Below are 13,228 nucleotides of genomic sequence, written 5' to 3'. Positions count from 1 at the left end.
AGACATGAACCTATGCAAATTTCAATTTTCTGAATGTACTGGCTTTCCTCCCAAGAGACAAAGATCGACTTAGGATAAAATGACAACAATTCCAAAAACACACTAACCGCAATTCCTGTCTCGTTCCTGAATGCTATCGATCCAGAGTTGTCACTAAAACCTTCTACCCATATTAGCATCTCATAATGTGGGAGTGAATAATACAGCTCTTTTACATCGACAGAAAAAGCCCCCAGACCCTAATCGTTTTCTTTTAAAACCAGATGACAGCGTCCGAGTCTCTTACCAGACAGGGGTCGTCAATAATTACTAGATTAAGCTTATTCAGCAGAAATAAAGCGAGATATTTCGGCCAAGTCCCTTTTTCGGTTACAATAACTCGTAGAGGGCAGTCATTCCTGTGAGTTTTAACTGTAAAAATTATGTCCGACAAACAAAATGAAGATTCAGTTGAATCGCTGAATGAAAGGTCATCAATTGCTCCCCGCACACTTTTTCTGCACACGAATTTTTTCACGTTGCAGACCAGCAGACAAGAGTATAGCAGCCTAATCTAGAATGACTCCTTAATATCAGCCACTACGTGCACGCAGGCACCCTTGTGTGAATCGCAGCCAAGTCTAAACAAGGTCGGAGCCTTGAACTCCTGAGCCTCGCAGAGATACGGCCGAGCAGCACATCTGGACGTTGACGTGGGCAACGCGGATGAAGAAATACAAACAAAATGAATTGGGCATCCTAAATGAAAGTAACCCTCGACGTCGCTTTGCGGAACAGCGCCATAACCTAATCGAGATAAGGTGCGACGAGGCCGTATAGCAAGTCGTGCCCTTATACGATGCCTGCGCGTTGCAAGATTGCTGAAGACTGACCAAGTGACGAGGACGCCGATGCACAAGAAATTTCTGTTAAAGTCCTCGGGAGAAGCACAGGGACGTCATAAAGGACTCGGGCCAAGGTGACTTCTTCGTTCCTATGCGGTCATTTGTAATCGGAAAAGCCAAGCCTGGGTGGTGAGACTGTGACTTCAGAGAAAGCTCTTTTCTTTTTGTTTTGGATGGCGCGGTGGTCTCAAGGCGATGTTTTGTTTGAGATGGGCACCAGACTGCTCGGTTGTGTTTCTACGTGCTCAACTTCTGACAGTATTTGATATGACAAGGGAAAGAGAACTGGCTAGTGAACCACTTTGCGGCAACTTCTGGTGAGGAACATTTGTGACACTGTTCTGCTTGGCTTCGCGCTATCAAGCACAGGAGAAAAAAAAATGCTTCAGACCTACTGGGAGTCGGGAACATAACAAAAGTACTCGTACTCAGTTATCCAAAGAACCGGACAACGAAAAATCTGAGGCAGAAGAACTGTGTGGTTTATGAGATTTTTAGAACAAACACAGAGGGTCCTTAAGCCTAACTGACACTTGCATATTATTGTGACCAAAAAAAAAAAAAGAAGGAGGCACGGCGTCCAAATCAGTTTGAGAAGCTCACGTGAAACGGAAATTTTTTTTCGTTCGTTTATATATTGTTTTCGAAAGAAACGATAACCGATCACTCGTCTTTGAGTGTTTCTGAAAACAACAACTCGAAAACTGCCGCTGCACTGTCGCTTCGAGCGCGTACTTCCGTTATTTTCTTTTTCTTCTTCGAACGAATAGAAACATTGACACAAGAAATCAGCTGAGGAAGAAATAGTGCCTAGACGTCTTCTCGGTGCAACTCGTGCCGATAACGCGCTTGAGTGATTGCGCAGGGCAAGTGAGTGTCCCGCACCTCGACTCCACGTGCCGAATTTTGCGACGACTCATTCACTGCAAGCAGCTTCCCTGGCGGCGCGGGCTCGGCCTTCGAGACGGAGCAATCCCGGTTGTGCCTTGTGAGCGAGGAATCGAACCCCGTGCCTTACAGGAAGTTGTTGTGGTGAACTCGGTGGTGAACGTTCCACTGCCGGCTGTTCGGGGCAGTGGTGGAAATGCAAGTGTCATTTTGATTAAATACAGAGTCGAATCGGATATCGACAAGAGACGTCGGTGAGACGGAGGCGCCACAAGATGTCCGACACTGACGTCACGAATGTAATCGGAGACTACGGCAAGTTCCAGAGGAACGTCTACCTCTTCTGCCTTCTCAGAGGAATTCCCAACGGGCTGCATTTGGTCATCTACAGCTTCTTCCTGCCCGCGGTTGAACATTGGTGCGCGAGGCCAGACGGCCTGGCCGCGAACGTGACGTCCGAACAGTGGAAATCGCTGGTGCTGTCGTCGAACTCGACCTCTGGCGCACATTTGTCGTCGCTTCGCGGCGGTCGGTGCCGGACGTTTGACGTCGAGTTGTCCGGCGAAGGCACGCCAGAGTTCGGTAACGCGACGGTGCGCTGCGACCGCTGGGAGTACGGTTGGAGCTACTACCGAAGTTCTCTGGTTCAAGAGGTGAGTATGACTGCGGAAAGACTTGTTGTGTTCGCTTTGCCGACACGAATCACAGATCCCAGTGTAGATTTTCGAACCCCTGTTGAGGTATGTAGGGCCTTTTCTTTTGCAGCTCGAAAGATCATACGAAGAGGTAGACATTAAAACACATCGCTGATTCTAAGCCGGAGGTTTAATTTTAAAGTAGCACTACACTCTAAAAACAGTTGCACCCTTTGAGGTGTATATTTGTCCCACAACGATAATCGTCATCTGTCTTGCCCGCGTTTCCTTTCTTTAACGCTGCGAGCCCGGTACTTCCCGGTCACGAACGGCATGCGCGTTATCAGTGTGACGCAGCATTCTCGACAGGAAAGTAGCGAGCGCCGAGTTTTCAAGAAAGGAAGCGCAAGCAAGGCGGATGACGATTATTGTTGTGGGACAAATATACACCCCAAAGGGTGCAAACTGTTTTTAGAGTGTATATGTAACAAACGTTTACAAGGGCAAGAGAAAGAAGCGAAAGGATCGTATGGGCTAGGAAAGTCGAATACCTGGAGTGCTCTTTTTTAAAACCTTCAGCCGAGAGTTAGAGTTGGGTTTGTCTACGTTCTCTATTTGCATTTTCAGGTGTAAATATAATGTACCGACACGCCCATATACATGTATCAATGTTGTTTAATTAGTGATGGTGCGCTTCTGCAACAAAGAAAGATAATAAAGGACCAGCGATAATCAACAATCGGTGTGAATATTCCAATGCCTAACTGGCAATCCATGTGGACCAGAAGCCGACCGATGCTTCACGACGGCCGCGCCACATTCGTTTCTACAGATGGGGGAAAGTAGGTGTGAGGTGCACGCCTAGGTACTTATGTACCTGCGACCTGCGACCTGATCGGTTTACGAGCGAACAAAATTTTTTCACTCTTTTTTACTGTTACAGCAGTGATCCAAGTATTACATGTCACATTACACTATTCACAAGTTCAAAACCTTGTTGGAGCGCTAGATGATAGCCGCTGTTAATTATCGGACGATACATTATACAATCGTTGGCAAGTATATTTCTATGCAAGTAAGTAAGTTGCCGGGAAAATTTTTGAAGTGGTATCAAAAGAGCGAGGGCCCGAGGACGCTGCCTTGTGGGACGCCAGAAGTTACGTCAGACTGGGAAGAGTGAAAGTCATTCACAGAGGTAAATAGCCGACGATAAGAAAAAGAACAGTAGCGTAGCCATGGCAAAGTACGTGAGTCTAATTTTAGCGCAGAAAGTTTAGAAATGAGGTGGAAATGTGCAACGTTACCGAACACTTTAGAAAAGTCAGGCAATAAGCAGTCCGGCTTGCGATAAAGACTTGCCCTTAAGGCATAATTCTTGGTGCGTATATGTGTGTTATATGTATGCTGTGAGGCCTGTGTTATGCATGAATTGAAGCAATGTTTTGTGGAATCTGTTGTCATGTATCCAGCGGTCATAGCTGGTTGTCACACTGTAGCGGAGGCCGGCTTGCAGTAGGAGACGCGAGCGTTCCGATTTTAAACCAGTACATGTCCATATTAGGTGGTGTGCATCTGCTTCCATCACAGGAACGGAGAAGTATGCACACGTAGTACGCAGTGGTAAATGCGACCAGTTCCACCTTGAGATAACAGACGGTGTAAGGGCCATCCGGCCCGAAGCCTCCTAAGCACAACTTCCTCCGCCCTAGTAAGGTGAAGGGGGAGGGAGCAGACACACGGTGGGATAAGAGCACGTGTGTCCTGCCGGAGAAAGTTTTTACGGGCTCGGAGCGAGTTAAGGGTTTGAGGTGTGAGGGGAATAGGCGGAAGATCAGGATAGCAGCTGCTCATATTAGGTGAGCGTCTGTTGTAACATCGAGTAACTGCGTCTCAAAACCGTGTTGATTGTGGCAAAGGAAAGTGTCAGGTTCGATATGATTAGAAATGTGCTTTGTTGTAGCATCTTTCAGCGAATGTGAGGCGCCGGATGTCTTTCCTGGTTATAACACCGGATCTTACTTATTTAACATCCGGTGGCCCGCCGTTCCTCAAGAATCACGTGACGTAGCTATACCAGGCTTATTCACATAAATAATGACGTGGATGTAAGAGCATCTGCAGCTGTAGCATCAAAGGTACGCCCACTACGTACTACTGACAGGCGACCAACACATGCGCGTTACGTTTACATTGCACCTTGGCAACCAGTTCGTGCCATAGGCAAAAATAAGGTACCCGCATCATCATCATCAGCCTGGTTGCGCCCACTGCAGGGCAAAGGCCTCTCCCATGCTTCTCCAACAACCCCGGTCATGTACTAATTGTGGCCATGCCGTCCCTGCAAACTTCTTAATCTCATCCGCCCACCTAACTTTCTGCCGCCCCCTGCTACGCTTCACAATGATAAACCACGAGCAGGCGGCTCGCGGACAAATAACTAGAAGAAATGAAAACGTTCTGTTAAAAAATTGAATGGTGGGGTTTTACGTGCCAAAACCACGATCGAATTATGAGGCACGCCGTAGTGAGGGACTCCGGAAATGTGGACCAACTGGGGTTCTTCAAGGTGCACCCAAATCTAAGTACACCGGTGCTTTCGCATTTCGCCCTCATCAATATGCGGTCGCCGTGGTCGAGATTCGATCTCGTGCTCAGCAGCCTAACACCATGACCACTAAGCAACCACGGCGGGTAAATTGTACTGTTCTAAAGCAGAGAAAGAGGAAGCCTATAGCAAAACATGAGCCGCAACATTGCCTCGGGACAAGCGAGGACAAGTGATAGACATACGCTAGTTGCCCAAGTGCCACTGATATATCTCTTCAAGGTAAGTTTTAGCAGATGTGATAATTAGTAATCGTTTACAATTCTGATTAAGCATTCCCCACGCGGCACACGCTTTTTAGCAGAGTATACTCTGCTAACTAGAAAGAAGTAAAATGTGTAATGTTTCTTTGTGCAGAAAAAAGTAAAGAAAGTAGGATGGCACCTGGGAGTTTCTTGGAGAACACGCTTTCCAGAGAAAACACTGCATTGACTTAAGCCTAATAACGTATGGACTTGTGTAAGAATCGCACTAAGGGTGGCTACCCCAACTTCGCAGCCCAAAATTTGGAGGAAAAAACATTTCTGAAGGCGAAGCAATCGCATTCGGTGCACCAATGTCGCGCGCGGGCGTCGGCAATTTTCGCTTTCTGTGCCCTTCCGCATGCCGCTAATAGATGGCGAGAGCTACGCGTTGACCTCTGAGGGAGTGGATGCGGGGTGCACACAAGTCGCCGACTGAGCCGGCACCGTTTTGACCGAGTGGTTCGGCCCCGTGTAAGGGCCGCATCACGTCAAAATTGGGCAAAACAGTGCGGCCCTTACACGAGCCTACACGGTAGTTGTTTCTGCAGCCTATGTGCTCCAAAGTCAGGCGTGTTCTCAACACGCAGAGGTAGGAAGAAATATCTGCGCTTTCATAATGCGTCGGACTTGTTGAAGTGCCCGTGGTCAGCCACGACAGCGATTTCTCACCATCCAACCTTGCACTGATCAGGGACCGCATTCCACTCTAAAGGCCTTTCCGGTCGTAAGAAGTCGCCATCGATGGACTGCATTGTCTCAAAACGAGTCATCAGACAGCAAATATTTACGTCTAGTTTCAATGTAAACATTTACGGCGTCTTGCGCGCATACGCCCTTTTCGTCGCTTGTGCATGGTGTAATCGTATAAGCGTATAGGTATAATGCTTACAATGGCTTGGCAGAAGTTCGATTCACGAATTAATGGCATATTTGAGAGCGCTGTATAACGTGTCGCTTTTGTTAGCTTGCATGAGTATTTAGGTGCATTTTAATGACTTGTGATCAATTTCGGGGAGTTAAAAAAATTGAGGCCATAAATCAACATTTCGCTTGCTATAGTCCCTACAATTGACCGTTCTGTCTCATCTTCCACAATTTTACCTCAAATGGTCCCAGTGGTTCTGCGTTTCGCATGTATTTGAATAAGTATATCAGAGGTTGGCCCCGAGCGAAGGCTTCCTCTTAAGTTGGGGTGAATTGATTGTGGTGTACAAGGCCTTACCACGTGTGTCGAGTGACGGCTGAATTTCAAACGCAGTGGGACCTGGTGTGTGACCGCGCGTGGACGCGAAGCCTGGTGCAGACGGCCACGATGAGCGGAATGCTCGTCGGTACGCTGGTGTCGTCACTGGGAGACAGGTTGGTATTCTCGGGGGAGCGCATTCCGCTACAAAAACTTTCGGCGATACTATCGCCCTCGCGTGACGTAGTGCCCAACCAGCCAATCAGCTCATCTGGCTTTGCTCAGCCAGCCAATCTGGGCGCGCCTGACGGCCGAGGCGATAGTATGGCCGAAAGTGATCGTCGCAGAATACGTCCCCAGCGTTAAGCCTTTCGATCGTGGCGAAGAGAAGAGGGATAACTGCGCATAGCCTGCCCTCTCAGATTGCAACAGCATTGGTAGGTTAGTACACGTCAGAACAATGGGCGTGCAGTACGTCACGAAAGTTGGAAATGTATCTTATACGGGGATAAATGGGGGAGTCACAGAAACGCCCCAATAACAGACGCATTGCGAATAAACATTTGAACAATGTCAAAGTTAACTGGCGTGTACCGCAAGTGAGTCATCGCATATATAAACGATATATATCCTACATATAAACAGTATACATAAACGTCATTATTGCTGAAGTTGGTGCGGGTGTACAAATCCGATTGTATGCAGATGATTGTGTCTTATTTCGTGAAATTGCTAATGATCAATGCGACTTACAGGACAGGCTTACTAATAGTGGACAACGGTGCAAGCGGTGGGACATGGCTTTCAATACGGAGAAATTTGTTTTTCTTCGAGTAAATAACAAGAAAAGCCCACTAAAGTATGCGTATTAACTTGACTAATCACTATTACAAGTAACATCCGTAAAGTACTTAGGTGTAACAATTTTTAATAACCTCACGTGGAACACTGACACAGACAACATCTCTTCATTCGCATCCCGTAAGCTGCGTTATCGCAGGCATAACCTTCGTAACGCCCCCGCTAACGGTATGCTTTTAAGCTGTGATGCTCTAATAAGGCCGTAGCTCGAATACGCTTGCATAATTTGGGACTCGTATACCAAATCTAATATAAAGAAGCTTGAAAACATACAAAGAAAATCAGTCCGATTTAAATATTCAAAATTTCTTCCTGCAGACTCCCCGTCACAATTGATGCGCGCCCACGGCATTGATCAACTTCCGTTGAGAAGGCGAAATTCTGGTTAAGATTTTCTTTCATTACTTCGCAACAATAAACTGAGGCTGGACCCTTCAACGCACCTTTCCCCAATGCCATTAATAAATATACGATTCTATCGCAAAATTTATTATGACCGCTTTTTGCCCGGCCCGATCTGTACGAATTTTCGTTTCTTCCACGCCCCATAAACGATTGGAATTCATTAACCGTATTTAGCCTACCCCATTGAATCTAACCTATGTTTATGTTTATGTAACGTATGTTTTTACGATATACTATACTATATTTTTTCATTCATTTAGTTTTATTTTCCAGAAAAAATTAACATTTTTGGTAGGGATACCAGGGCAAAAAGCTGTTTTTGACAGCTTTTTAGCTGTCAAAATAGCTTTTTTTGACAGCTTGAACCTGGAAACTTTTAGCAGTGGTGGCATTCAGGAGATGAAACAGATTAATCACAAAAACATCGCCATTAATGAACACATACAGGCGACATGCACAAAATTCTTATAATACTGTATTGCTATAAATCTCCGTTGTTATATTATTACTATAACATCTCACTCTTCTGTTGCGGTGATGTTGCTATTCTGTAACAGTGCCCTCCCTGCCTGGACCTAACCATGGTCTGCAGCATGCACAAAAAAAAAAGGGGGGGGGGTATTTCTCGGGAAACAAGCAAACCCATCCTCCAGATATATGTTTCTGTTTCTTCAGTCATGTTTTATTGCGGCAATCCTTGGTGAACATACTGGCCTATCTTCGCGCCCTTCTCCCAAAGATGCCATAATTCTACACGCATCCGTGCATACAATGGGAACGCACGGACGAATTCACGCTCACAACAACACCACTAACAAAAACATAGACACACACCTTTATGTTAAAAAAATATAATTTGGTTTCAGATACGCGTTATCTTAATTTTTTGCGTTTTTCAGCTGCCAGCTGTGAAGTTGCCACAACGTTTTTTTTTTCTTAGTGAACATTTTTGCTACCGCAATACTCATGTTTTTTTTTGTCACCTGTAACGTACCATAAACTCCCTCCGCGTCACCAAGAGAAATTCCAGTGTTAAAGTGACAATGTGCACTTTCGTGACCTCCCTGAATCCTTGTGCCGTCGTTTCGGTAATTAGTGCTTGAAATCTTATGAATACAAGCCAGCCCGGACAAGCACATTGTGAAATGGGCCCTCGAAAATCTTTGAGGTGCTTTTGTCTAAGGGGGAGTTTTCTTTTGCCGCCGTTCTGTAGGCTCGGACGACGACCCATGGTGATCGCTGGCTACGTGGCCAGCCTCGTTGGCAGCGTTTGTGTTGCGGTGTCCCCGTGGTTCTCGCTTCTGTTGCTCTTCAGGGGCCTTCTGGGCCTCGGATTGGGACTGGGACAGACCGCATCCTTCTGCCTTCGTGAGTCCACTTCCAATTTTCTCCAGAGTTGACGTGAGCTCCTAGCGGTCGTGCGAGAGAACGCTGTCGGAACTTCTGCTTAACGCTGTTGGAACTTCTGCTTAACGCTGTTGGAACTTCTGCTTAACGCTGTTGGAACTTCTGCTTAACGCTGTTGGAACTTCTGCTTAACGCTGTCGGAACTTCTGCTTAACGCTGTCGGAACTTCTGCTTAACGCTGTCGGAACTTCTGCTTAACGCTGTCGGAACTTCTGCTTAACGCTGTCGGAACTTCTGCTTAACGCAGTCGGAACTTCTAATTCCCACACTGACCAACGTTCTGAGGCTTACTGTTTAGCTTCCTCACCTGCATGCAAGGGCGCACTGACAGCCAAGAAAAACACAAGCGGGCTCACGCGACGGGTATGTCATAAGCAAAACCGAGGACATGGACTCCCCGTCTTCGTAAGTGTACACAGGTCGAGAGTCAATGAACTAAACTAGATATCTAACAAACAAGCAGAATAGTTAGGCAGCCAGCCAGCCAGCCAGCCAGCCAGCCAAATGACTGATTGACTGACTGACCAACAAAGCGAGCAAACAAGCTAATCAGTAGACACGCAAATTGAGTCTGTTGGAGGAACTACACTTGTCAACATAGATTGTAGCTTGACGACGTCGAGACGGCGACTTAAGCATCGTAGGGGCGGGGGTAATGATCAACTAAGCAAGCGTTACAGTATTGTGCGGTGAGAGCCCATCATGGACTCGTAACGCGTAGCCCACAACTGAGATCGTAAAAAGTAGAAAAAACCATGTTGCTTTGAACTGAATGAACAATGAAACGTCAGCTACCCTCACAACTCTAGAAGTGCCGGAAGAGCGGCTGGTAGTAAGTGCTCGTCGCAAGAGTTGCTGAAAAAGAGCTGTTGGTAGAAGAGCTGCTGGTCACAAATATGCTTTTTTGGGATGATGATCTTCTGCCTCGTAAGCACCGTTACAGGCCCTCATTCGAAGCGGTGAGTGCGCTATCTCCTGTTAAGTAGTATATCCAGTCACTTTACACGTGCTATAAGGAAAGACGGCTCTTGACCATCTCTCTTAAGACCATTGGACGGGGAAAATTTCGTGCTGAGTGTTTTCGCAATTACGACAACTGCAGGTAAGGATGCGCTCTCGTTTCACATGCACCAATCGCGGCGAACAAATGACAGATAAACGCCCGATTATTGCCGGTGTAGACTCGTCTACTCCGCTTCAGCGGTAAGAGGAACGAAAAATTGCCTGTGGTTTAGCTCTGGTTAACCCTAGTTGAATTGCGAAAGCAAGAGCTGCATGGCTACGCTTCTTCTGGCGTCTCTTGAGCGCGTTGTCTCTTCCTCGCTTCGTTCTGTCGTTGTGTCTCTTTCGCGCTCTCCATAACGACTAAATACACCGAGGCCAAGCGCATATATATATATATATATATATATATATATATATATATATATATATATATATATATATATATATATATATACCCCCCGCGAGGCGACACCTCCTCTCCCTCTACTCCAACGGAGCACATCTGGTGGAGCGAGCGACGACGGCGCGGCGTCGACGGCGGCGCCATCTGTTGGAGCGCGGCTACGGCGTTGCTAGGCAACGGCGGCTCAAGGTCGTTTGTCGGCCACGGCATATGGCATACGGCATACGGCTGCCTGCATACGGCACACGGCGCGACGAGCCGAAATGGCTCGCTGGCTGGCGTAGTAAAGCTTTCGCTTTAATATTAGAAAATGTTTTTGTAAAGCTGGCCCCAACAAGCTCTCTGATGATTGATCGCATTATTCTATCGGAGCAGCAACAAAAAGTCCATGAGCAGGCAGGCCACCGTGCCCCTCTAGCCGGTTTGATTGATGGTCTCCCGTTCTCGCCGTGTGAGGAAATTCGCGCAGAAAGGTCGACAACTCCGAATGGTGAAAAAATTGCGCACGCAAAAAGGGACCACTGCTCATTTGCACGCACTTGGCCACGTCGCGTGCACGTGGCACGTTAAACGGGCGTCACTTCTGCATTTTCAGTGATGGAGGTGATCGGTCCTCAGAAGCGGACTACCACGGCCGTGGCTTTCAGCTTCGGCTTCGCCATCGGCATCATCATGCTTCCGGGCTTCGCGTGGCTGCTGCAAGACTGGAGGTCCCTGCAGGCCGCCATCAGCGTGCCCCTCCTGGTCTTCGTGGTTTGGTCATGGTGAGTAAAAAAAAAAAGCAATTAAATGCCCATCGCGTAAAACTGCGACTAAAAGGACTCGCGATAGAAGTGTCAGGGGAATGGTGCTCATGGTGCAGCTGACACTAATGATTTTGCTCATCGATTGAGGTTCTTGCCAATGAATTTGCGCAAGCGAGGCGACCTTGGTGAGGATACTAGGCGGTCGGTGAAGTCTCCGGGTTTTCTTTGGCACGGAATGATGGCTTCTTCCCGCACGCGTTGGGCAATTGACGGCTGTTGCCTTCTAGATATTATAGAGTGCCCCTTTGAAACCTTGGCACTTTTAAGTTGCATATTTCTGCCGTTATTAGACAAATACCACGCAATACAATTCAGACAACATGACGCGAACGATTGCAAATACTACGGGAAACTTGTGTCGCAACTAACAAAATAAAATGCGTGATTACACATCTTGTCATAAGTAACAGCACCCATCGAATCATCGGCTCCCCATCCAGCACGAAATCTTATCTGATTTTTGAGCAACATAACAAGCAAAACATGATGTGGGCTATCGCTTGTTCTCATCGGATGTAAAAGACGAATATTTAACCACAAGCCACCGCTGCCCTTTTCACGATCGGTTCTTAACGCGAAGCCTAGTACAACCAAAGTGGAAAGATTTCGGCCGTCGTACACTCTCATCTGGAATGCTTTTTCCGACGATTGCAGTTGCATTGCATCGAGCTCGCTTTCGCGACTTCATCTGGAGTTTTAAGCGTGTAACAAAGTGCACTACTGCAATAATCTCTGATTTCGTTCCTTTTGGCGGAAACACGCTGCAAGCGCGCGACGCTAACAGAAGCCGGGAAATAATATGAACGCATACCTAAGGAATGCGGGCTCACGCTCAACGCATGCGCAGTGACAATGCCCTGATCACAAGGTTAACATAGGCTTGGACACGCATGTATTGAATATGTGTATATTTATTTGCGTAATGATTTCAGGTACTTGCCGGAGTCTCCGCGTTGGTTGATAGCCACGGGAAAAATGACTGCGGCCCGAAAGGTCATACTGAAGGCCTGCGCTGACAACGGACAGCCAGTCGACGACATCGACTCGGTGCTCGGACAGCTGAGGAAAAAAATCTTGCAGGTGACGTTTCTGTATAAGCGTCCTTTTTACATGCTAGAAGAACATGTTTGCACACAAATAGAACGCCGGCTATTCCTAGGCTCTTGAGAAGGTGGCACAGTTGTATATACATTTTTTTTCTGTACATTTGCGCATAGTGATGTAGGCGCTTCTTACTTTTCTGCCAAACCATAATTAAGCATATTAAATTGATGAGGACAATTACAGAAAATAGAGTTAAACGTGGTCGAACATTAGGCAAGTACTTACTGACGCAAGATGACTCTGCAGCACTCTCTGCTATGTTTGTATAGTGGCTCAGTTCATACAGATTTCTGTAGCTCGGAAGAGGCCTTTATGGATAGTGTTTCTAGATAGTAAGGGAACCCACAAAAAGGTAAATAGGGATTTGGTATGGGATATTCTCAAGCACAAAAGCACAGATGCCGATTTTGTGGTCCTGCTGAGGGTGGTATATAAGGGCAACCGAGTACAAATTGTATGGGAACGACAAAAACGTAATGAAGCGGAGGGAATTTACCAAGGACGGAAGCAAGGATGTCCTCTGTCTCCATTGTTGTTCAAGCTTTATGTTAAGGGCACAGAAAGGCGACTGGAAAACAGTAAATTGCGGTTTGATTTATTCTGCATGAGTAATGGGCAAATGGCGCAATAGAAGATCCTTGGACTGATGTATACGGACGTCACAGTGCCACTAGTGTACGATGCAGGAGATTCAGAGATAGAGAAAAATCAAGGCTTTACATTAGCTCAGAGAAATCGGGAATTATGATCTTTAATGCAGAGACGAGTAATTACGTGGTATCAATTCAAGAGCAAGT

At 46.8% G+C, this 13,228-nt stretch overlaps 1 protein-coding gene across 2 annotated transcripts in view; it reads left to right on the top strand.

Moving 5' to 3' along the window:
- Positions 1–619: 619 nt before the first annotated feature.
- LOC142590219 (organic cation transporter protein-like) overlaps positions 620–13,228 on the top strand; it is a 29,366-nt gene continuing 16,757 nt past the window's right edge. The window contains exons 1-6 of one of the 2 annotated variants that reach the window (XM_075702141.1): positions 636–958; positions 1,750–2,425; positions 6,516–6,616; positions 8,920–9,074; positions 11,117–11,285; positions 12,260–12,407. In XM_075702141.1, the coding sequence (XP_075558256.1) occupies positions 2,048–2,425; positions 6,516–6,616; positions 8,920–9,074; positions 11,117–11,285; positions 12,260–12,407 (951 nt within the window). In that variant the 5' untranslated portion in view covers positions 636–958; positions 1,750–2,047. Of the gene's footprint in view, positions 2,426–6,515; positions 6,617–8,919; positions 9,075–11,116; positions 11,286–12,259; positions 12,408–13,228 lie in introns of both variants that reach the window. The other variant, XM_075702142.1, reaches the window with a different exon arrangement.

This window comes from Dermacentor variabilis, chromosome 8 (assembly GCF_050947875.1).
Source record: "Dermacentor variabilis isolate Ectoservices chromosome 8, ASM5094787v1, whole genome shotgun sequence".
Taxonomy (NCBI): domain Eukaryota; kingdom Metazoa; phylum Arthropoda; class Arachnida; order Ixodida; family Ixodidae; genus Dermacentor; species Dermacentor variabilis.
Note: the sequence above shows the minus strand (reverse complement) of the source record. Positions and strands in the feature narration are given on the sequence as shown.